The sequence below is a fragment of the Alexandromys fortis genome, unplaced genomic scaffold (assembly GCF_014885135.2).
Source record: "Alexandromys fortis isolate MF-2015 unplaced genomic scaffold, M_Fortis_MF-2015_v1.1 scaffold_32, whole genome shotgun sequence".
In the NCBI taxonomy this organism is placed as follows: domain Eukaryota; kingdom Metazoa; phylum Chordata; class Mammalia; order Rodentia; family Cricetidae; genus Alexandromys; species Alexandromys fortis.
The window spans coordinates 6,640,538-6,666,014 of NW_026067938.1; the positions used below are offsets into that span (position 1 = coordinate 6,640,538).

Here is a 25,477-nt window from a genome sequence, read left to right on the forward strand (position 1 = left end):
GAGAGCCTGAAGCTGCGCCTGAGCTCCTGACATAGTGACCTCATTCCCTGATGCTGCCTTTATGGGCAGTGGCGGAGCTGCACTGCCGCTGCCCCAGCAGCAGCCTGACGGGGTGACGAGCCCTGGGTTTGCAGAGACTTACGCAGTAACTGGAATTCATGGCAAATAGCTCACTGCGGCTGAACTTTGATTCGGTGTGCTATAGAACCGCCCTAAAAATAAACAAAAAAAATATAGGACAATGTAGCAGGTCTTTGATTGTGGTTTGTTGAGTATATGGTGCCAGATCAAATTTTATGTGTGTGTTCTTTCTTCAAGCATTTTGGAGGTATGTGCCCTCTTTACTTTTGGTGATTTAAAAAAAAAATGTGTTGGGGAAACTAATGGCACGTGATGGTTTCTGGGTCCCTTGGAGAGGAGCGTGTGCTCCTTAGCCCTTGCACCTGGGATCTGTCCTGCCCTCCAAGTCCCCACACTGCACCGCACAGACAAAGGAGCTAACAGACACACACACAGGCTGTAGCTTTTTTGGGAGCGATGACTCATTTCAGCTCACAAAGGATTCTGGGCAAGGGAGTGAGAAGTCAGGCTGATTGGTCCCTGCGACTTCACTTTGCAGGGAGGCATCGGAAGAGGAATGACGCTGCAGATCCCGAGACACCGCAGTGGGATGTTGGCTCAGTCCTCACGGCTGGGATCTGTGGGCTAGGCGTGCGCGCATCAGGATCCAGCCGTTTCATGCAAATAGCACGAAAGGGTGGTAAAGATGATTCGTCCCCCACCCCCCACCCCCGTTTGTAAAACCATTACCAGCAAAGTACACCCACAGAGCTTTTGAGGGAACTTGTCTCCGCGTCACAAGCCCTGATTTGTAAGAAGAGCCCAGGGTTCTTTAGCCCATATCAAATATTTATACCTTCCAAGGTAAAGCTCCGGTTTGTTGTTGTGTTCCACAGGCCTGCAGTAACCAATCTGAAATGCTCATTTAGGATACGATTGCTCGAACGTTTACTCTCTCTTCTTATTACAGATTCTAGGACGTCCATTTCTGTTACTGGCTCCTTCTTGTGCTTGGATGCGTTCCCCTAGCATGCACCAGGCTTTAGCATCAAAGCTACCTGGGGAATGGAGCCAGTCCAGAAAGGGTCAGGTAGGTTTCCCCTGCTTTTATTTCAAAAATTGTTGTATGAAAAAATGATATATCTATATATGTTAAAAATGTCGATACCACCTGTGACCTGGGCGAGCGGCCCTCTGAGAAGTGGTCTTACTGTTAGTGTGCCCTCCACCTTCATCTCAGGCAGTCCGAACTCTCCCATGGAGGCTGCCCATTGCATGTGACCACACCATCATGAGCCATTGCTGCACTGGGGCCAGACAGTCAGCAGCTGTAGATTGGAGGCTAGGAAGTAGCTAGAGTGCTTGGCATTTCCATTCTCTGCACGTCTCTCTCACTCCTCAAAGGGAAAAAGATCCTTGGATTTTTTTTTTCCTCTTCATTTTTTTTTTCCTTCTGGACAGGATTTCTCTGTGTAACAGACCTGGCTGTCCTGGAACTCGCTTGGTAGACCAGGCTGGCTTCAAACTCACTGAGATCCGCCTACTTCTGCCTCCCAAGTGCTGAGATGAAAGGCATGGGCCACCACCACTGCCTGGCTCTTCTGTTTAATATACAGTTCATGAGATGTGTGTGTTATTTGTCCTGGGACCCAACATATATCACACTCAAGGCTGAAGGAGTCCGATTTACACACTCAGAGCCAGAGGCTTTCTAAGAACAGCATCACATTGAGGCTTCTATGAACTCACAAAGTTGGCGTGTGTCACTAGGGTCTGGTTTAGGATTTTGATTATTACAGGGCTATTATTTTTTTATAACATCCATGAGCTTTTCACACAAAATCTTTTTTTAAAAAATGGTAAAAAAAAAAATACTTGCCGGATTGCATTCAGCAGCACAAAAACGGCATCTGAAATTATGATTTTTTTTGCCACCTCTCCAAATGTAGTTTCAATATTGTTCTTTAGTAACGATATGTCTCAGAGTATTAGGTCCTTTATGTAATTTGCATAGTTGGAATGTTTTAAAAGAAGTCCAAGTCTCCATTGGCAGGTCCCCTCTTCTCTCTCCGTGGTTGCGGCCATGCGCACAGGTTCCCCCTTCCACCGAGGGAAAGAACGCATGGTGCCTTGGTCAGGAGAGCGCTTGCTGAGGAACCCCACAGCCTGCTGGTGCTGCTGATCCTTGGAGCCCCCCCCCCCCTTTAAGACCCCTCTTCCACATAAACTCTCCCAATGGAGGAAATTGCCGCAACATGAAGTTTGTCCGCCCACCCGATCTCCCTTCCTTTGGGTGTCCGTTGTGTGTGGTCATTGTACAGGCGTCGTCACACGGGGACATCTTTGTGCAGAAGTTACGGTGCCTCGTGTCTCTGCACCCCTCCACCTCCGTAGCTTCCTTTTTCTCCCCCTTCTCCCTCCTGCTAGGCCCCGGTCCACTTTCCCTGCTATTTCCATGCCACATGTAACATACATGATTGTATGTATCTCTGTAAAATCTAACTGCCACAGACAAGAGGGAAATAGGCTATTTGTCTTTCTGAGACTGATTTCATTATCTGAATATGATTGTCTCCAGTGATGTAACCTCATTCTTTAGGGCTAAGATGTCTGTGTGGGGTGTGTGTGTGTGGGTGTGTGTGTGTGTGTGTTTCTGTGTGTGTGTGAGCTTACACACACACGTTTTGTTTCCACTCCTCTGTTGTTATATACCTGAGTTGGTGTCATAATTTAGCTACTGTGAACAGTGTTGTCAGTGTCTCTGTGATGACTTGAGTCCTTTGGGCCTTTGGATAAATACCCAGGATGGGTATATCTGAATCATATAACAGTTTTATATTTAACTTTTTGGGAGAACTCTCTCTCTCTCTCTTAAAAATACATATTTTTATCTATAGACATTGGGACTAGCTTACATTCCCACCGGTGGAACAGAGAGTAGCCTTTTGTCCACATCTTTGCCAGCATTTTTAAAATTTGATGATTGCCGTTCTGAATGGGGTGAGACGGGGAGCATCAACCTAGTTTTAATTTGTATTTCTCCGATGACTCCGTTTATTGGCTGTTTGTGTTTCATCTTTTGAGAACTGTTTCATCATCCCATTTATCGATTAGTTCCTTTGATTTCTTGTTGTTCCAGACCTTTGTCGGGTTTGGGGTACTGAAGACTTGTCATCCTGTGCCACACACACAGCTAGCAAATGCTGTTTCTTTATTCAGTTAGCTCTCCTCTGCCAGGGTGACACTTTCTAACTTCCTGGGACTCCGTGTGTCAGCTGTTGTCATTGCTTCAGCCACTGGAGTCTAATTTAGAGGGTCTTGTTTTCATTTTGTCTTTGTGTTTGAGACAGGGTCTCATGTAGCCAAAGCTGGTCTTGAACGTGCGATGTAACCGAGGCCGCCCTTGTCCTGCGGTCCTCCTGCGTGTCTCCTAAGCGTGTGTGTCGGCTCCCATGGCTAGGGTCCTTCGAACAATCTGCTAGTCATGCGGTTTTGTGTACTGTTCTCATGTTTGCTACAGTCCTTCAAAGGATGCTTTAAACACTAATTTGAACATTTTGGTTTTTTTTTTTTTCTTTTCACATTTTTATGTCTGACCTGTACTCGTTGAAAGCAAAGGCTTTACATGTATGCTCAGTCTACAGTTCACATCGCCTCTCACTTTCCACGTGCAGAAAGAGCTCAGTAGGAAGTTATGGAAAAGCATCAACTTATCTTGTACTTAAAATAATACACTATTAATTTTGGTAGACTCAGAAAGCATCGTGTTAAGTGAAACAAGCCACTCACGAAAGGACAAATGAAATATGTTCTAATAAGTTAGTAGATGCTGAAAAAAGTCAATCTCTCAAAGAAGAGAAGAGAAGAGAGCCCATGAGAGACTGGGAAAGGGAGAGGGAGAGAAGTATGACAGGGGTCAGATAGTAAGAACCAAAGTACAGTCGTTAGGGGGAATCATCCCCGACAGGGAGCCACAGTCAGTAACATCTTATGACAGACCCCAAATAGCTGGAAGAATCCAAGTGTTGCAGCATTGCTTATCGGTGCCCTCATTTAATCACACACGATGTAGATTTACATATCCTAACTACCTCCCCCAAATATGCCAAATAAATACATCTTAAAGACTATAAATTAAAATTTAAAAAGAATCTCCACAGGGAAGATTAATGCTAGGGCAAACCTCAGAAGTTATACGAGGCTTTGGAAATTATGACTGTTGTCACACCGAGGTGCAGTGACAGCTGAGAAAGCCATCCATGCCTGTGGCAAAGGACTGGTGTCATCGGAACAAGCGTGAGGGTATAGCTCTTAAGTATGGCCCTCAATAACAGTTTTCTTTAATTTTATTGGGCAAATCGTCTTTAAGTAAGGAGCAAACAAAATTCTGATTTTTGTGTGAAAGTCACGTTTTTGGACTGCTGTGGGACTTTTTCCCTAAGGGGCAGCCATGCTGGTGACAAGACTCCCAGCGACCATCTGAAGTTCTACAACTCCCAGCGCCACCCATCTTTAGTACAAGGAGCTATTTTTTAGGCAGTGTGGGTGAAGAACTGGTCCAGCCACTGTTTTGAAATGGGCCAGATTTCTTTATCACCCGCAACACACTCCGTAAATGCCCTAGTGACATCCATGTCTCGTGTTTGCTCTAAGGCCATTGTCTCCCGGCCCAAAAGGTATAAGACCGCTGTGTCTCAGTGGAAACACTCCATTTCCTAAGGGCAGGCTCTCTTACCCAAGTATCAGGAGTCCTCTTCGTCGTCAGCGTAAGGAGGACCACTGCCCTCCTTAGCATGGGCTAAGGTATCTTTTAGAGGGCCTTTTATAACTAAATTAATTCCTATGGCTAAATTAACCTCTTTTTCTAGCTAAATTAATTTTCTGTTGGAATAATTCAAGTACTGACGAAAAAGAAATGGTTTAAATTTAGACAGGCTTGAAGATGATATATTTTTAATACTAGCTACTATTTATTAAATATTGGGTCTCCAGGGCAATATGTTCAACATCTGTTATTTCATCTAATCCCCTCAATCGCTGTAAGGTCAGTGTCACCGTGGAGTAGTGGTTCTCAGGGGTCGGATATCAGATACCCTGTATATCAGATATTTACATTACAATTAATAACAGTAGCAAAATTACAGTTATGGAGCGGTAACAAAAACAATCTTATGGATGGGGTCACCATAACACGAGGAGTTATTTAATGTCACCGTGAGTTGGCGTGTTCTCTGAGTCTGTTCAAAGTCACAGAACTTTCTTCTGTCCTTCCGAACTCTCACCCAGTTCAGCATCCACCTCTCTGGCTGTCGGAAGGGGACGGAAGGTGGCAGTCGAGAAAGGAGGCTGGTGTGGCATGGCAGCTGTTCCGTCCAGGGTGCTGTACTCCGGGAACTGCCGTCCTAACCACATCTGACCTGTATCTAATTAGGCTGGGTTGTTGAGTAGCAGTTGTGTTTCACAGAAATCCATCACAGCGTAGTCCAGATCCCTCAGCTGATGAAGCAGGAATGCAGAGGCCGAGACACAGCCCTGGGGAGCCTGATGTCGAGGACAGTCCTGCAAATGTCAGGCCGCTTTATTAAATTATAGTTGAAAATTTTCATCAATAGAAATGGGAACGCCTGGTACATCTTCACGGACAGGCAGTGTTTTTTTGCTGAATGGTGGAAATGGAGGAGAAATAGATGACTAGGAATTCCACGAGGAATTTAGAGTCGGTTCTATTTGAGGCACTGCCTCTACAGGAAGACTCCACTTTCCATGGGAACACTCATTAAATATGTACCGTACAGAGCTACGTATATTCAGGAGATGTATTAGTTGTTGTTGGCCAAGACTGGCATTTTCTCGTGATTTCTATCTCAGGTCAGGGAGATATAGCTAATTTATAACTAAGTTCATTTTAACTGAGTTCTGAGTCAGGGAGCAGAGAGAGGGAAGTAGCTGGTATCACCACCATCATGGTAGGAAGTAGAGCCCAGCCTGATCTTGTCCTGATGTGCAGAGCCTTCTCATTTGTCCATACACTTGACCGCCTGACGTGGAAATGGCTGTCTGCTGCCTTCTACCTCCTGATTTCTCACACATACCCAGGGGCAGTGGGTGGCGTACACCATGGAGTTTTAGCAAAGATTTGATGTACTGAAGAATGTAACTCTTCCGATAGCTCATAGCGCCCTTCTAATTCTTCGGCTATAAATCTATAGCCAACGGGCAAGTGGTCCAAAGCGCTCCTAACTGCTGTGATTAAACAGATGTTTCTTATTATGCCAAGGGGGTTTTCACCCACTGCTGTCCACTGGTTGCCCTTCTCTGGGCTTTTAACCTCTCCTTATTCTATGACAACTTTCCAACAGCAGCCAGGTCTCAGTAGCAAGAAACCCAAGTAACTAAGGTACTGAGTACTGAGTCTCGCTAGCTAAGATGACAAATAGAAGGTCAGAAGCTAGGAAGACGATGCTTTCTCCTGAAAACCAATGAGCTGATTAATCCCACCCAGCTGCACCTGTCTGTGCCGTACAGCCAAGAGCCGAGCATTCTGGGTAACACGAGGTCATTGACTCATTTTGGTGTGTGCGTGCTAAGTCACCACAACTGCTCTTAGCTCAGCTCTTGTTAGAAATTTCTTCGGAAGTCATAACAACGTCATGATCAGCCCCTCCTCCTTACTCTACTGTTTTGAGTGCAAACAGTTTCCTCAAATAACAGCTTAAGAATTGGATTTTGTGTCAGAGAACTGTTGGGGTTGAAATGAAGCAGGAAAGGCTGCCCTAGAAGTTCAAAGGATCAAACACTCTCCTCTTCTTAATTGCCAAGTTTCCTTCATTGCCTGTTGCAATAAGGGCCCCGCCTTTAAGTTTTGAAGCCAGTGGCATTTGAAAACAAACTTACGGTAGGCTAGTAAAAGTGCCGTTTTCAATGTCAGTTTTCCTCCAGATTTCAGCGCAAACAGTTGAAAGTCAAGACCAGTAATCTGGTTTCAAAGAAGCTTTCTTAGCGGCAAGTAAGCTAATGGAAGCCATATGCTCTGTCCCCTCAGCAGGCCGCTGTGGTCTTGGCGAGTAAATATGGGAAAGGGATACGTGCTTTTCTAGAAGAACGTTTGGACAATGCCGCAGTAGATCTTCTGTTAAAAGAACCAAGCAGCATTTACACATAAAATTGGGGTTAATAAATTGAATTAAATTGTAAAACACAAGATTTGTCTGAGGCTGCGCACCGGAGAAGTTGTTCACTTGACTGTAACCTTAGCGAGCGGATGATTTCCCGACACCCAGGGGCATCTGAGATAAAACTTGGCAAAGGTAGCACGTTTTGCGGGATGGAATAGAGCTGTCTCCTCCCCGTGGGCTCTGAGCATTTCAGAAGTGCATTTCAGACTTTTTATGAGGAGCCGCCATAGCTGCTGCATGTGGTAATTTTACTGGCATCCATAATTTTAATGCTAGTGTTAATTTGGCAGAGGTGAGGAAGGAAAGGTACGTTGGTCCCGAGGAGCAAAGCTCAAGCAGACTTGAGTTAGAACAAACCGTGACGGTTTTATTATGCAAGGTGAAAAGATGATGGCTGACATAGCTAGCCATTTCTTTATAAATGAAGGCCTCTTCCAGATCACATCAGCAGGGAAGTGATTTCTACAAGGCCTGGAAATAGAGTCGGGTATGAGAAATGTGTTGTGAGTTGATTTCCTGCCCAAATCCCGCTGAATTAGCAGAGAATCACAGACCTTTGGAGCTGGAAGAAGGCATACTACAAGTTCATCCAAACCTTTATTCTACAGATAAGGAAGCAGGCTACCAGATAATGAACCATATCTGTCTTAACAGACTGGATTCTGGGCCAGTCAAATGGCTTGGTTGGTAAAAGTGCTTGCCCTGATGACCTGAGTTTCAATCCCGGGAGCCTTGCAGTAGAAGGTGCTAAGTAGTTCCCGCAGTTTATGCCCGCCCTCTATGTGTTTACTGTGACATACACGCTGTCCCAACATAGAGCAGGTGAACATGAAGAATATCACGTGATATTTTCAAAAGAAAAGAGGAGAGTGAGTTCTTAGCTGTGTATCTCCCGGCGCCTTCACAGAGTAGGGGTTTCCCAATTCTAAACAACCCTGTTTCCCGACTAATTGTTGAGAATGGGAATACGGTGTGTGAGTTGAGAATCTGGGGTATGAATTCCATGAAGTCCCTCTTCCACCCACAGAAGAGACTAAGTGAACATTTACAGTGAAACACAGGACATGAAGAAGCAGAATAACTGATTCTGAATTCAGGCTGTGTGTACGTGTGTGTGTGTGTGTGTGTGTGTGTGTGTGTGTGTTGGTAAAAATAATTCCAACTAAAGTAACTGCCCTGAAGTTGGAAGAGAGATTCAAATAGTGAAAATGTTTGTGCTAGACAGTGACATGCTCCACGAGGGAAATGCGGAGTGTAGACAGGTAGACCAGAAGATACAGCCAGCTGGCATCTAGGGTGTCCTATTGTGTCAGGCCTTCCTGGTTGATGTGGGAGTGGCAGTCGCCAGCACCAGTTTATCCTGTAGTCACAGAAGAGTGACTCACACGAGCATGTCACATGATGACCCCATGGAAACATAACCAGTGCCTTGAATAGTGAGAATGAGTGCTAAGCCATCTGGTCTACCAGGACTGGGTTTCAGCTCTTCTCTTCCTCTCATCTCAGCCTGCTCTCCAGCTCAGCATGCCCCTTCATGCTCTGCAGGCTTCTCTCTCGCCTCTAGTGGTCCGGAGACCATCTTTGGTGCCCTTCATTGTTCATCCCACTAACTTATCTTTCTCATGCTAACCAGCTCACAAAGTCTTTTACTTGAAAACAGTGTCCAAAATGTCAACAACAATGTCCTTCGCTTACTACTGGAATATTTTCAGGTTTTTCACATTCGAAGTTCACCTTGAATGCTTATACTGGGCTTGATAGTATCTGAATTATCCTACTTTTGACATTTGTACCCCAAGGGCTGTGTTTAAGTGGATTTTTGTAAGAAAATAAAGTGTAGTTACCCCCCCCCCCCCTTAAAGTATAGTAGGATGGAGTGGTAGCTGTTCAGAAAGAATTCTTCCCACAAAGTATCTCATGGTCGACTTTCCCTAACTATCTTCAAACACGGTCTGACAATAGAAAAATTTATCCTATAGATTATAGGCAAGTGAGGAACTGGCACTTCCCTGCTCAGTGGGCGAGTGCATCTACTGCTCTTCCAGAGGACACAAGTTCTGCTCCAGCACCCAAGTCACGCAGCTCACAGCTGCCCGCTCCAGGGCATCTAACACCCTCTTCTAGCCTCTGGGGGTACCCACAGACGTGATAAACACACATACATTCCAATAAATAAGGTAAAAATAAAGATAGAGACAAGTAAGTTATGATTCATAGTTCATGCAAAATCCTGGGATCTTTGAGTTATATATTTTAGCAATATTTATGGTTTATTGTCTTCTTTGAAAAAATAAATGTGGAGTAGTCAGAAGAGTTTTCCTTTATTTCTTTAAAGAACAATTTGCTTTTGTTTTATGTGCATGAGTGTTTTGCCTGCATATATCAGTGTACACCGCACATGTGTCTGGTACCCACAGAAACCAGAAGAGGGTGTCATATCACCTGGCACTAAGTTAAAGATGGTTCTGAGCTACCATACGGATGCTAGGAATTGAACCTGGGTCATCTGCAGAGGCAGCAAGTGCTCTTAACCGCTCAGCGATCTCTCCAGGACTTGGAAGAATTTTCCAGTGACATATTTTAAGAGTGACTAGTTGTCTCATTCATCACGTTGATAGAGAGCTCCAGAAAATCTTGATAACTCTGAATGTGTTCTGTTGTATTGAGAGAGCTTATGATTTCTTTAACAGATCTTAAACACATACTCAAAACCTCACCTAATGTATGATATCTTTTCTATGATAAATACTGTGTTTGGGGGACTTCCTTCTCAAAATTAATTAGGAAAAGTCTTTAAAAAAATCAAACAGTTTAGTATATTTGGTCTCTGTTTTTTAATTGCTTAGCAAAATATGAATTAAAGTATGGTTTTAAAAATACCCCTAGAAACCCTTTGTATTATTACATTATTAAAAGAAAGTATTCCTCTGCTCAGCCTGTACTAACTGTCTAGTGTAAGCACTATGTTGTAGGCGCTGGGCACAGGCTGCTCAGGTCTCCTTCCTCGTAGAGCTCATGTTTAGTGAATGAGACAGATAGTAAGCTATAAACGTGAGCACACACACACACACACAGACACACACAGACACACACATTCAGAGAGGGAAGTCCAGCACTGGCTTCGGTGGGGCTCTCTGGGGGTATGGCTTTTCTGATCTATACGTAATGACAAGGGGCCAGTCCTGGAAAAGTCCACCCCACAGGCACCCCCAGCCAGGAGCAAAATACAAACGACAAAGACCCTGCCTGAGTTTAGGGAAAGCCTGGCAGTATCCAAAAACAGGGGGTTGTGAGCCTGTAATAAGAAAGGCAGTGGTGAGTAGATGGGGGGTCTATTCCACAGAGGCCATTAGGCGGGTCCAAACTGCAGAGCCTTGTAGACGTAACCCATACGGGGTCAGGTTTCTCTTTCCGTCTAAGAGACAGGGCTGTGGGGTTTTGTGCCGGGATTTGGCATGATTTATGACTTCTCTTGAGGAGCTTGGTTGTTCTGAAGAAAGGGGCTGTTAAAGACTAAGGCAGAAAAGCTGAGTGCCATGAAGCTAATATAACAGGCCAGGTGAGAGACGACGGCCGTGGTAGAGATGGGGATATGGATAGGTGTCGCTGCAGCTGGAGTTCTGGAGCGGGTCCGAGGAAGTGCTGGCGTGGACAGTGTGGACTGATTTGGGGATGGATGAGGAGTGGGAGGTAATTGCTCTTAATGAGTCAGCACGAATGAATGAATGAACGAATGAACGAATGAATGAGTCAGCACGAAGACATACCTCAAGCATCCCATTCCCACTTTGCTCTGTATCCTACATTAAAAGTTACTGCCCGTTAGTCATTGTTATGGTGAAACGAGGTCCTGGCAAAAAAAAAATACCCCGGCACTGGCACAGTTCCTGCCTCTTCCAGTGAGCACGCAGCGAACGCAAAGAAATCCACGGAGGAGATGACAGAAACGACCCGTAACGCAGAAGGACAAGCAGAAACTAGTTGTTTCGCTAATTGGCATCTGTGTAGAGAAGTCTTTTGCAATCTCTGCAGAACCATGAAGTATTCCAACCTGCATTTAAAGCAATTCTATTTCGTGCTTCTGTGTCTTGGTCCTCTGAGAGATTCTTCTTACGCTAGCACGCTTGGTGACAGTGTTGCTTCCCAAGTGATCTATACCTCCAAAGATCCCCGAATCTGCTTTGGTTTTCCCCTTTGGTGGAAGACCCCACCCTCCCTTCTACTGACTGGAGGTGCAAATGACCGGAGCAGCATCTCTGCCAGAATTTTGTTCGAACAATGCCCATATCCTTAAAACAAAGTAACTATAAGTACACGGCGGTCTACCTGCCCACTCGGACAATCCCAGCATGCAGTTCTGCAGTGCGAACTGAGCACCTCCCACTCACATTGCGCAAGACCGACTCGAGCCGCAGTGGCGGCGGCAGCAGCCGTACGTCTGGTCTCTCGTATTTATTTCCCGCCGCTGCTCCTCCCCCAGATGCTATCAAAGCTTCTCAGAAAGGCTCCGCTTTTGGAACGCTCCAGAGTTTGCAGGTCCTCCGTTAGATGTGTTCCTAGTTTCTGCTGATCTTTTTAAAATCTGCTTGGACGCTTTCGAATTTGAGTTTGATCCATTAGTAGTATCACCTACTCCTCTCATATCCACCGGACGTCATAACAGAGCTGATGGGGTCCCCAAGTGATGCCGTGGGGGAGGGGAGCCCTGAACTCAGCTGGGCTCTGGCGAGGGTTTCCGCTGCTCTGTCTCATATACCTGTTGAACTGGTTCCAACACTCAGGGAACTCCAGCTCTGTTGCCTAATGTCATTGATTACATCATTTCAAAGTTGGGTTCAAGTTCTTTCCTTAGGGTCTTCTGTACTCTCCCACAACCTAGGAGATGTGTCAAAGCTCAGCTTTAAGTCCCCTGACAGCAGGAAGGCCCGTCGACCTCAGGGCACCCAAACATGTTTTGGAGAGGATATCGATTAATGTTACAAACTGACCGGAGTCTTGTCTTTGGCCAGCTGTGTTAGCTTATTACATGAGAAAGCATGCTTAAGGGATAATAAAAGAAAACAAAAAAAAAACGGGGAGCTGGGGCTGCAGAGACGGTTCAGCCATTAAGACCATGTACTGATCTTCCAGTGAACCTGAGTTTTGTTTTCAGCACCCACACTGGGTGGCTTACAATGATCTGTAACTCCAGTTGCAGGGGGTTCAGTGCCCTCTTCTGGCCTCCTTGGGCACTGCACACACACACACACACACACACACACACACACACACACGAGTGCTGACCCTTCAATGCTAGGTTTTCAGCCTCCCAGTCTCCACCATCCCTTTTGGCAGAGATGCATACTAAGGGCCATAGTCTCTACTTCACTCTGATCTGCCCTGTCCTGCCCTGCCCTGCCTTCTTCCATGTGGTCATCTTCAGGGCCTTCTTCATGAGAGCCACATCTGTGCTATTTGGGCTTTCTGTTTCTTCCAAGGCTCACTCTTCCTCATATGATGAGAGCCTTGAGCACTTAGCTGTGGCCGTGGGGTTGCTCCTGCAGAGCTGCGCCCCTTCTTTACAACTCCATGGAAAAACACTTGCTTGTAGCTCTTCTCATCCCCAGTTCATCCCCATCACCGCCCCCGCCCCCCCCCCTCCGCCACCCTCTGCCCCTTGACACCAGGTTCAGATTTCAAAGCCTAAGAAGAACCCTCTAGTCCCCTGCTTCTGAGTCCCACTGTCCCCTCAGAGGGTAAACATCCTGCTGTCCCATATTATCCTCCGAGCTTACTGCTCAGTCCTCTGCTCTACGCCCATCACTCAGCCCTGTCACCCTGATCTCTGTAGCTGTCTCTTCCACTTAAATAAAACTGTTCAAAGGCAGAGACAGCTGTGGAGGGGACGCTTCTCTTTCCATGTGAGCTCCCAACTCATCTGGCAAATTCCCAGCACATAAAGACCCTCAACATTTGAAGGACGAATCACCTTTACTCACCACAAATACTTTTTTTTTTTTGAAATGTGAGCAGTGGTTGCTTCCTAAATCATCTCCATACTACTAAAAGCAGAAGTTATTTTTTTCTTCAAAGCCTCATTTGTTACAAGACGTTAGTACTCTCACTATTCAAATGAGAGCTCAGGTTTTTAAGGAGAATTTTGCTTGTTGAGATTATCAGAGCGGCCACTGGGCTTGGAAGTCTTTCCACCCGAGTGGAATCTGCTGTGATCTCAACAAGCTTCAGCATTCAAAACTGATTGACTTCATAGTGCAAGGATCAGGGTCGTCCTGGGAGGGGGTGTGCACGGTGGAGGCCGGGATGTGGTCCACGGTGGTGTGTTTTAATGACCCCGCTCACCTGAAACTCATCTTTCTGCAGGTGATGTGTCACCAATCAGTATGTCCCCCATCAGCCAGTCCCAGTTTATTCCACTCGGGGAAATCCTTTGCTTGGCCATCTCGGCAATGAACTCTTCAAGGAAGCCTGTCACCCAAGAAGCACTGATGGAACACCTGACGACGTGTTTCCCAGGTACACGGGAGAGAATGGCATTCTCTCTAAATGGACGTGGGCTATGGGTGTGGGGTGTGGGCTCCAGGACTTTAAAGGGACACTAGGGGAAAAAAAAAACTTTCACCCAAACCAACTAGATGCTTTTCTTCTGTGTCTTAAAATAATAACAATCACAAAGTCACTCCTTTAGGTACAGCGCTTTTTATTTTATTCTTATTTATTTTTTCATTTACTTTTATATTTTGATATAATACTGTTTAACTTGATGCTAAGGGGGAAAAAAATTAAGAAATGGTGAGAATGACCCAGAGTCTACTCATTCATTGCAGTTCAGCCTTCCTTAAATATATGAACTTGGGGTTCATCAGAAACAGCTGCCAATGTTTAGTCCCAGGAGTTCAGCTACAGAAATGATGTTAAAATAGATATGCCTCGCATGTTTGTGTTATGGTCTGAGGAGCCTTAATAAAGTGTTACTTCATGAATTGAGACTTCGTTTTTAAAAGAAAAAAATTGCCTTTTTTTCCCCCCTTAACTATTACAAAATGAAGACAGTGGGTACAGCTGTGGTGTCGATGGTTGCCGATGATTCCAGTGACCAGGCTGTTTGCTGTGGTCTATACTAAACACCCATGCCCCATCTCCATGGAGGGACCCACTACTCCCCCCCAGTGCTGGGCCCCTGCCGGAGTTGCCAAGTCTAGTGTTACAAGAGAATTTCAAAATCCCGTTTGCTGTGCAATCTCTAAATTTCCTTAGGTACAGGCAATTTTCTGTGCATGTATATTTTAACATGTAAATAGATGGAGGGCCAGCCTGGTCTGCAGAGAGAGTTCCAGGACAGCCAGGGCTTTTTACATAGAGAAAGCCTGTCTCGATAGATAGATAGATAGATAGATAGATAGATAGATAGATAGATAGATAGATAGATAGATAAAGGAAAAGAAAGAGAAAGGTAAAGTAGATGGGCAGTGTGCACCTTTTGGGACTGCCAGTTTGCCCGCTTAGTGAATACTGTACCCCTTTCTAGACTTAAACAGAAATCACATTAAAAATAAATGCATGATCTACTTAATGTTCATCCAGCTTTCAAAGAGACTTCAGTAATATGTGCTGTTGGCTGAATCTGCTTTGGCTACAGAAGTGCCGAATGATAAGTAACCAGACAGTTAAAGACAAGCAACAGTAAGCATTTGCTTAGGTCCCGAGTCTAAGGGTGCCGGGAGTAGGCTGGGACTGAAAAGGTGGGCCGGTGCTGCCTATACTGCTTGTCTTTGGGGGGAAAAAAAATCCTTGACCCTTGGTCATATCTTATGCTCTAACGCGTTGATGAAGCGATCTTGGCTTGGCCGGAAGCCAAGGTGTAGAAAGTGTGCATGAGCATACGCATGCATGCACACACACACACACACACAAGGAATGGCTAGAAGAACCAACCCCAAGAAGATCATGAACATGACCTACCACCCTTTGTCTCTCTACATTTTCTTTGGCCTCAAGCGATGTGTTTCCTTCCCAGTAATTTCCCCCTCCTTTCTTTATTCTTTTCCGTTTTTCTTCTTCAAGTTTCTGTTTGATTATGGTTCTTTTTGGCTTTGTTTTGTTTTTAGTTTTTCGAGACAGGGTTTTTCTGCGTAGCTTTGGCTGTCCTGGAACTCGCTCTGCAGACCAGGCGGGCCTCAAACTCAGATCTTCCTGCCTCTACCTCCTGAGTGCCGGGATTAAAGGCGTGGGCCACCATGCTCTCTCTCTCTCTCTCTCTCTCTCTCTCTCTCTCTCTCTCTCTCTCTCTCTCTCTCTCTCTCTCTCTCTCCATTGTCAATGTCAGTGTTTTATATTCTATATGCTATCAACCTACACTTGCAACCTATAAATTATCTTAAATGTTAGGACATTTTATTATCTTCAAACATTCTTCACTGTTTGTCCCCCTTTTCTAGCTGCCCAGCATGCCTTCCCCACTGGTAGTAAGACACGCAGCTCCCCAGGTAAGAGAGGGCAATACTCTTGGCAAACAGCACCCTGTGGTTCAGGACAACCCTTCTGCTGTATACCTAGGCCACTGCTTCGGACAGCAAACAGTCCAGCTGCTTTCAAAGTCTTCTTCAGACTGTTAGTTACACAGCTTCACGAGAAGCCAAGTGACTTTCTCGGAAGTGGGTCCATGCGTCCCACGACTGTAAACCAGGAAGGAATGCAGAGCCCGTACGCAGTAGTAAAATGCTCATCGCTACTGAGCAACAAACAGTGCCACCAAGCTACAAGACACTGTAGTGAAAACGAATCCCTGGCAAAGTAGTAACTGCTTTGCCAAGTTTTATGGTAAGGAGGCACTGTCTAAAGTTTCCCATCTGTGTAGCACTGGGGACTATGGGCCAGACCCAGAAATTTGCAGAAACACCATGTAGACTTTGCAACAGGTGGAGCTTTTCAAAAGCCTAGTAGCACCTGTCTTTGTGAATAAAGTTTTATTAGAACACAGCCATCCCTGATAACTCTGGATTAGCCTCTGCTCCTTGGATGTAGGGGAGTTGAGGAGCTGCCGCGTAGGTCACATGACTCACAAAGCCTACAATTCAACTGGCCCCTCAACCCCTGGTCCAGGACATGGTAATAATTACTGAAATTCTTCTTTAGTAACAGTTACTTTTTCCCTTTAGTTTTGTTTTGTTTTAAAATTTTGATTTTTTGGGACACAGCCTCACTGTGTAGACCACGCCGGCCTTGAACTTTATCATCCTGCCTCTACAGATGTACACCATTATGCCTGGCTTAATAGCTCCAAATATGTAACTAGTATTTCCTAAAAGAGGAGATTTCCTTGGCTTACCTGCCCTCCCCTTTTTTTAAAAAATATTTATTATGTATACAATGTTCTGTCTGTGTGTCTGCCTACAGGCCAGAAGAGGGCACCAGACCTCATTACAGATGGTTGTGAGCCACCATGTGGTTGCTGGGAATTGAACTCAGGACCTTTGGAAGAGCCGGCAATGCTCTTAACCACTGAGCCATCTCTCCAGTCCCCCGCCCTCTTTTCTTTTCCTCCTCCTTTTATTTGTTGCTTTCCGTCAGGTATGTCAGAACAAAACATCACTGAGAATTTAAAATTGTTTTAAATTAAAGTCCATTTTCAATGACAGTACTAAAAGTCTAAAGGGTTCTTAACTCTCTGTTTACCTCTTTTTTACCTTTGTTTTAAAGGGAAGGGCATTTACTTTTTTTTGTAGTTTATTATTTGAAAAAGAGATGTTGAAATATAACAGTGTTATTAAAGTATTTTAAATCTTATTTTTGATGCATGTTTTATAAATAAAAAGGATAATTTCAAATATGACCTCTCACCGTTTCGGACATTTGTATTCCAAAGAGTAAAAATGTACCAGAAACAAATGGCAGGATGAGTCTTTTTAATATAAGTTCAGCGACTTCTGTGTACCAGTTTCCATTACAGAATTGCATGTGCATGTGTGCTTGGAGAGGTGGGGGTGTGGACTGTGTGTGTTTATGGTGTGTGGTGTAGGCTATCTATGTGGTGGGCTGTATATAGTGTGTGTGCGCACGCACGTGTGTGTGTGTGTGTGTGTGTGTGCGTGTGTGTGTGGTATGAACTACGTGTATGTGTGGTGGGCTGTGTATGGTGTGTGTTTGGTGTGGACTGTGTGTATATGGGGTGGGCTGTGTGTAGTGTGTATGTATGTATGTGTGTGGTGTGGACTATGTGTACGCGTGGTGGGCTGTGTGTGTGGTGTGTGTGTGGTGTGGACTGTGTGTGCATGCGTGTGTGTGGTGGGCTGTATGGTGTGTGTGTGTGTGGTGTAGGATATGTATGGTGTGTGTGTGTGTGTGTGTGTGTGTGTGTGTGGTGAGAGATCCATCGCCCTGCTGGGCCTTGTGCACGCCAAGCCAGTCTCCTACCACAGAACCACACCCTCAGCCTAAGACTATTTCTAAAGATCTTAAAAGAATACTTGTTTTCCATTCTCCTAAAGAACTGCTCACCCACCCATCCAGGATGAGTGCTCAATTACATTGGGCTAATCCCTGTATATGCTAGGCCGACTCACTTCGGGGCCATGGAGGACTGTGGGGCAGCATGTCGAGTTGGAGCTGGCTTTAGCGTCAGCTGCAGAATGTTAGCATGCCCATTCCATGTTTTCTTTCTGTCTCGTCGTTCGGAATTCTCACTCAGCCAGCATTCTTCACAAATAAAAATAATAATAGAATTATTAAGCATTTCAATCAATCTAACACTGGACGTGAAGTCACGAGCCTGTAGTCTCAGGAACTAATGAAGGTAATGGATAAAGATTGCTTGAGCCTATCAGTTCCAGGCTAGACTGAATAACGTGCACAGGTCTTACCCCAGAATGAAAGTGCCTTTAATCCAAACTGCCTAGCAAAGAACACACATATGTGTACTCTGTTCTGAGAACCAATCAGATCTGAAGGAGCAAAGCAAAATGTGCTTCCAAGAAACACCACATAGTCGTGCGATTGATTTAAATACCTACTTTCCACGAAACACCACATAGCCATGCGATAGCTTTAAATATCTACCTTTGCTTTGAAAGATGAAAGGTGTGGGAAAGGGAGAGCGGTCCGTCCAGCTTTAGCTCGGTTAGAATGCAGAGCTTGTCTCTGTTCTCCGCAAATCCTGATTCGCCAGAAACTGCTGGTGCAGAATCTGAAAGGGTGGAGCATGCAGGTGAGCCTCACTTTGTCAGGTTAACCCCACAAGTGTCTGGTAGAACTCAAGGTGAGATTGAGGGCTAGAAACATCAGTTACTATACTAAGACTTAACGGTAACAAGCATAAGTTTTTACAACTTTCAGTTGAACCAGAAAAGCCCAGGTGGAAGTGTGAAACAGATTGGATGGCAAGGGAGAACGTGCTTGTGGTTTCTGTCTTCCGAGTAAACGCTGTTTGACTGGTGTCGCTGAGAATCCCCAGGCATGGAAAGCACTATCATTGAGGAAGAGCTAGAGAAAGTTTTCTTAATGGTGATTAGCACATATTATGTTATGGCCATGATTTTGTATAATCTACGGGTTTTCCAAGACCAGCAGTAATGATTGCTCTTAATATGATTCATGGACTAGAGAGCTGGCTAGGCAGCCAAGAATGCTCATTGCTCCTCTCAGAGACCCAAGCTGGGTCCTCAGAGCACATGTTAGGCTGATACTCGATACTTGAGTTCCAGAAGATCTGAAGCCCTCTTCTGGCCAGTGCGGGTACCCACACGTATTTGGTACACACACACACACACACACACACACACACACACACACACACACATACTTAAGAGCAAATAAAAAGAAGTATAACTTACCTTTCTTTAGTAACAGTCAAGGTAAATTAATTAATCATGTGTTGTTTTTTTTTCCATTTTAGAAAGGGTTTCTTTATGTAGCCCAGCCTGATCAGAAACTTCTATGTAGCCCAGGCTGGCGAACTCACTCAGTCCTCCTGATGACTTCTGAGATTACAGGCATGAGCCATTACTCCCTGCTAATTATATATAAATAAAAAAAAAACCTGTGGGTTTTTATAATAGAAACTTACCATAATATTGCGATTTTTTAAGGCCAGGTTTGTTGTGTGGGCATTGTGCCCACAGCTTCATCACCTGAGAGCAGAGTACGGCGTGTGTGCTCATCTTAGGAGTCGTGTTCTGAATGGGGTCTTCTGCCATTCAACAGCAGGCTCTGGCTCGCAGGAGGATGAAAAAAAAAAAACCTCTCAAGTTACTTACCTTGTGTGTAGCTATTTTTTCTTTTACGGCGGCACCCAAGAATTGCGTGGTCTGGAGTAATATCACGAATTCCGTTAAAAAGAGTTTCTATTTTGTACACTGTATCAAAGAATTTAAAAACAAGCTTTGTCACACCAGTCTTCTACTTAGTTGTGAAAAAACTCAGTGTACATTTATCAAAAATAGATCACTAAATTAAAGCAAGATATGCAACTAAAAGATTAACTGCATTTAGCCAGATGATGTGTGTGAGGCTCTTCCCCCTTGCTAAGGGTGTCCTCAAAGGGTGGGTGCTTTATGTGAGCCTCTCCCCCTTGCTAAGGATGTCCCCCAAAGGTGGGTGCTGCATTGCACCCATAGGCTTCCTCTCCCTGAGAACGCCAGTTCTAATGTGTTAGATGCCACTTTCGTTGTTTGGCAGGGTCGAGGGCACACAGATTTCCCAGCTCACCCAGCGGTTCTGGTTGCTGCACCACATCATGTGAAGGTAACCTGGGTTTCCATGGCTCTTGATCCAAAATTGAGAGAAGCGGCTGGCATGTATTGAGAGCTTGCTCTCTGGCGCACACTCTTGTGCACGCCCCAAACCCATGTGCATTCCCAGCAGCTCTGTGAGAATGGATGCCTCAGAGGCTAGGTTACCAGCTGCCTTAATGATACCACTGGGAGGGCTGATAATAACAGATGAGATCAACCAACACGAAGGAGTGCACGGTTCTGGAAACCAAAAATCCAAATCACTATGTCTGCTTCCTTCTGAAGGCTGTGAGGGAAGCATATGTCTCAAGCAGCTCTCCTTGACTTGTGCATGGCCATCTTTGACTTGTGTTTTTCACACTCTCTTCCATCTATGCCTCTGGCTGTGCCATTTTCCCCTTTTCAGAAGGGCCTTACTCCTAATGGACTGTGGCCCACTCTAATGTCCCCATTTTAACTTGACTATTCCTGCAAAGACCCTAGCTCCAAACAAAGGACAGTTGGAGGGACTACTGGAGGAGTGAGAATTGTAAGGTGTGAACTTGGCGGGGAGGCATTGACTTCTTATAACAATTAAAGCTCTTAAAAAGAAAAGATTCATTTAAGGTCGTAGTTGTAAAGGTTTCAGCCTGTGGTTAGATAGGCTGGTTCCTTTCAGGTCTATGGTGAGTCTGCTTTCTGCGGTAGGATCACGGCCCAGGAGCAAAGGCGAGAGGAAGAGATCTGGGCCACACAGAGCCCATCAAGGGCCCCATTGACCTAAAGACCCTCCCATTAAACTTGACCTCCTAGAAGTACCATCAAACCCCAATAGCAACAAGCCAAGAGTTAAGCTTTTAGCACGGGAATTTTAGGGAACATTCTAGAACTAAACTACAGTAGGGAATGAGGTGGAAAAAGGAATGAACAATTCGACCAATAATACCATTATCAAAGACAGCAAGACTTTCAATCTAACAGTCTGGCCTTGGCATCCAAGCTTGCTTCCATTGTCTACTGTACTGCTCCGACCGTGACATGCGAAACTGCCATTTTTGTGGGTCAAGTGTTGGCAGTATTTATATGTTTGATCTGGCCTGTTTCTAGATTATACCATTCAGATCATTTCTGTAGATACCACCCCTTTCATGTACCTGACACTGGCAAATGCAGAATATCCAAGAAATAAAGGAAGTGGCCTACAGCTTGGAGGAGGTGCACCTTCCTAGGGATGTCTCTTCCTGATTTTTATCCTTTCAGGTAGGGAGGACCTAAGCATTCACACAAATACCCTGACAAGCTAAGTGCACCGTGGCACAATGAAACACGTGCCCCGCCCACCCCTGTATTTATGTTCTAGCAAATGCAGACATTTGGGACTTGGTGATCGAACCAAGACTGTCTCCATGTATATTCACTAGTGTGTGGGTTAGGGCTCAATGGTTAGAAACTAGGAAAACCACCTCCCTCTGCTCACTCTTGCCAAGACCAGTGCTCGTATCTAACTGTAACTATGGCAGTAGACAGTTTCAACATGCAAAGTGATGGATTTCAAAGTCACAAGGCATGTTGAAGAGTGGTTCAGTCCTCTGTGCGGGATTGAGAGTTCTCATGGTGCTCCTACCCCCCCCCCCATCCACTTCGGCATGTCTCTTGTTGTCCTTGTTCAATTCATGTGTAGGCAGTCTTGGGGAGATTTTGGGGGTATAGCTATGGGTAACTAAAGGATGTGAGAAATTGTGTCTGTCAGGGAAGAACACCCAATTATTTGCCCAATACAAATGTCAACTCTGAAAACATACATGGGCGTAACATTTTATAAACCAAGTGGCTTTTATTAAGTGTATGCATATGCATATATATGTACATTCATATAATAATTATTCATAAAAGCAGAAGGTGTGAATTTGAAAAAGAGCAAGGCGCGGTATACAGAAGGACTTGGAGGGAGGAAAGGAAAGGGAGAAATGGAATTATAATCTCAAAATTAGAAGAAGTTTTAAAGAGGAGTAGTCAAATACCCTTTTATAAAATTTATAAAAGTTAGTTTTAATTTAACTTAATCTTTTAAAAATTGGCACATAATAAAGTATATATATTTATATATAAGAACATCATATATGTATGTATGATGTTCTTATTGGAAAAAATGCCATAAATTTATGTCACTGCATGGGAAACTTTTCATTTTCTTGTCCTTTATAAAATAGTCTCTCTTTCAAGATGTTCAAGAAAGGCTTTTTAGCAGTGCATTGAAGTCTGTCTAACTTCCTTCTCTCTCCTGCAGCAGCAATTTTCCTGGTGTGGTCTCAGGATCCAAGCAAGGTCTCACGCGTGCTGGACAAAGCGTTCTAGCATGCATCTGCATCCCCAGTGCTCCCCATTTTAACACCTTTTCACTCCCCAGGTGGTACCATGCACAGGAGTCATCAGAGGAAAACCGGGGTTCACACTAAACGCAGCAAACACTTCTGAAGCCTGCTTCCATGCCCTGGGGCGGTACTTCAAATCTGGCAATGTCCACTGGACTCTGAAAATCAGGGGTCCTCTCCTGTCCCTTCTTCTCTCTCACAAACATCTCTGTTCTTGCCCGTAGGTGTTCCAACCCCAAGCCAAGAAATCCTACGGCATACCCTAAACACACTGGTACGGGAGAGGAAAATCTACCCGACTCCAGAAGGCTATTTCATTGTGACCCCACAAACTTACTTTATCACGCCTTCCCTCATAAGAACTAACAGTAAGTGGTACCACTTGGACGAGAGGGTACCTGACAGGTCTCAGTGTACCTCTCCACAACCGGGAACCATAACGCCCTCTGCCTCAGGCTGTGTCAGGGAAAGGACATTACCCAGAAAGCACTGCGACTCTTGCCACTGCTGCCGAGAAGACGTGCACAGCATGCATGCCTCCACTCTGCAGAGGAAACCCGCCAAGGACTGCAAAGACCCCTACTGCCCTCCTCCACTGTGCCAGGTGCCGCCCACTGAAAAAAGCAAAAGTACTATCAATTTCTCCTATAAGACAGAAACTCTCTCGAAACCTAAAGATGGTGAAAAACAGTCCAAAAAATTTGGCCTCAAGTTATTCCGGCTGAGTTTTAAGAAAGACAAGACCAAACAGCTGGCCAATTTCTCTGCCCAGTTTCCTCCCGAGGAGTGGCCCCTGCGAGACGAGGACACGCCCACGACCATCCCCCGGGAGGTGGAGATGGAGATCATACGGCGTATCAACCCGGACTTGACAGTGGAAAATGTCATGAGGCACACGGCACTGATGAAGAAACTTGAAGAGGAAAAGGCTCACCGGAGCAAGGCCGGGTCCTCTGCCCACCACAGTGGGCGGAGTAAAAAGAGCCGGACTCACCGAAAGTCCCACGGGAAGTCTCGGTCCCACAGCAAGACCCGCGTGTCGAAAGGTGATCCTTCAGATGGCTCACATCTGGATATCCCAGGCGAGAGGGAGTATGAATTCTGCGACCCCCTAACCAGGGCCCCCAGGGAGGGCTGCTTCATCATCGAACACAAAGGCGACAGCTTCATCATGCACAGCAACACAAACGTGATCGAGTCCCATTTCCCCATGACGCCCGAGTGGGATGTGTCTGGCGAACTGGCCAAAAGGAGAACGGAGATGCCCTTTCCCGAACCTTCCAGGGGAAGCTCCCACTCCAAAGTGCACCGAAGCCACAGCCATACCCAGGACCGGAGGTCCAGGAATGAGAGATCCAACAAGGCCAAGGAGAGATCCAGGTCCATGGATAACTCCAAAGGCCCCCTGGGCGCTTCTTCTCTCGGGACTCCGGAAGACCTGGTTGAAGGCTGCAGCCAAGATGACCAGACCCCCAGCCAGTCCTACATTGACGACAGTACCTTACGGCCTGCGCAGACTATTGGTCACCAAAGGGCTCTTATATCCTCTGCCAGTTATAAAGAGGTGTGCATTCCAGAAATAGTCGGTGGCAGCAAGGAACCTTCTAGTGCTTGTAGCCTTTTGGAGCCAGGCAAACCCTCCGAGAGTATGCCGTCCTATGGGGAACTCAGCCCTTGCCCAGCAAAAACAGCTGTGGATGACTACTTCCAGTGCAACACCTCTAGCGAGACTGTGCTCACGGCGCCGTCACCTCTGGGGAAGAATAAAGAGGACCATGACACGTTGACCCTGGTGGAGGGGGTAAAAAAGCTGTCTCCGTCTGAGAGGCAGACCCCTCATTCTTCCAGGGAACCTGTTGGGCACAAGGAGGAGTCCCCGAAAGGGCCAGGTGGGGGCCCCGCTGCCTCTGGTGGTGTGGCAGAGGGGTTGGCCAATGGGCGCCTGGTCCAACATCATAGCGCGGAACCCAGCAGCCTGGACAAAAGGAAAGAAATATTCAGCAAGGACACACTGTTCAAACCCCTACACAGCACCTTGTCTGTAAACAGCTATCACAAATCCAGCTTGTCCCTCCTCAAATCTCACCCGAAGTCACCTGTTGACACACTGCCAGGCCGATGCGAAAAACTGGAACCTTCCCTGGGGACATCCGTGGCCCAAGCCGTGCCCCCGTCCCAGCGTCAACCGGAGTCTGGAGGGAACCAGGAGGCCTCTTTTGACTATTACAATGTCTCCGATGATGACGACTCTGAGGAAGGGGCCAACAAAAACACAGAGGAGGAGAAAAACAGAGATGATGTGGGCACCATGCAGTGGCTCCTCGAGAGGGAGAAGGAACGGGATTTGCAGAGGAAGTTTGAGAAGAACCTCACCCTCCTCACCCCAAAAGAAACTGATAGCAGCAGCAACCAGAGAGCCACCCACTCCGCTCGCCTGGACAGCATGGACGGTAGCAGCATCACGGTGGACAGTGGATTCAACTCCCCACGGTAGGGAGAGGTGTTCCTCGACATCCTCTCACACCCGCCAGGGCCCCGGGGGCTTTTATGCAGATAGCTGACTTCAGTCTCCGGCTGTGAATGAGGGCTGTGGGTTATGTGACTTGTGTCGTCGTTAACAACCTGTTTCTAACTTCTTTTTCAGGAATTGAAAAAAAAAAATGTTTCTGCAGCTGTAGAGATCACCAATCTGGACTGGTGGGTTGGTTACCCTTCCCGAATTCTGGCCTCAGTCTAGTAAGACTAAGACCGACACTCCCAGCGGTTTCTTCTATTTGTATTTGTAATTCCAGGAAAAGGGATTTTTTTTTTTTAATCCTTCAAAAAAAAAAAAAAAAGTAACTTTCTGAGTACAAATAATATAGTCATTGGGAAGAAAGGGTTGGGTATAAAATCGATGCTAACATAATGGCCCCTCTAGTGAGACTATAGTAATGGGCTTTACAATATTTCCAAAGGATCTAAAAGCTTGGTACCACTCTAATCCCTATGCCGTGCCTTGTCTGTTCTGCTTGCTCGGATGTCTTCCTCTTTCACCTGTGTGTGGATGGAGACATAGAAGCTTGCTCCTCTCACGAAAGTTAGGGGCCACACTCTGTGAGAGCAAACACTTGCCGGCGCTCTCGCCTTCCTGCCCGTAGAATTGACCGTGTCTGGACACTGTCGT

General features: G+C 45.7%; 1 protein-coding gene across 8 annotated transcripts in view; it reads left to right on the top strand.

Annotated features, from left to right (window-relative positions):
• Stox2 (storkhead box 2) overlaps nt 1-25,477 on the top strand; it is a 217,943-nt gene that overhangs the window by 183,653 nt on the left and 8,813 nt on the right. For 5 of the 8 annotated variants that reach the window (XM_050147286.1, XM_050147287.1, XM_050147291.1 and 2 more), the window contains 2 exons: nt 13,596-13,748; nt 22,536-24,801. In XM_050147286.1, coding sequence (XP_050003243.1) covers nt 13,596-13,748; nt 22,536-24,801 — 2,419 coding nt within the window. Of the gene's footprint in view, nt 1-1,030; nt 1,151-13,595; nt 13,749-22,535; nt 24,802-24,955; nt 25,048-25,477 lie in introns of all 8 variants that reach the window. The other 3 variants (XR_007592710.1, XM_050147288.1, XM_050147290.1) reach the window with 3 other exon arrangements.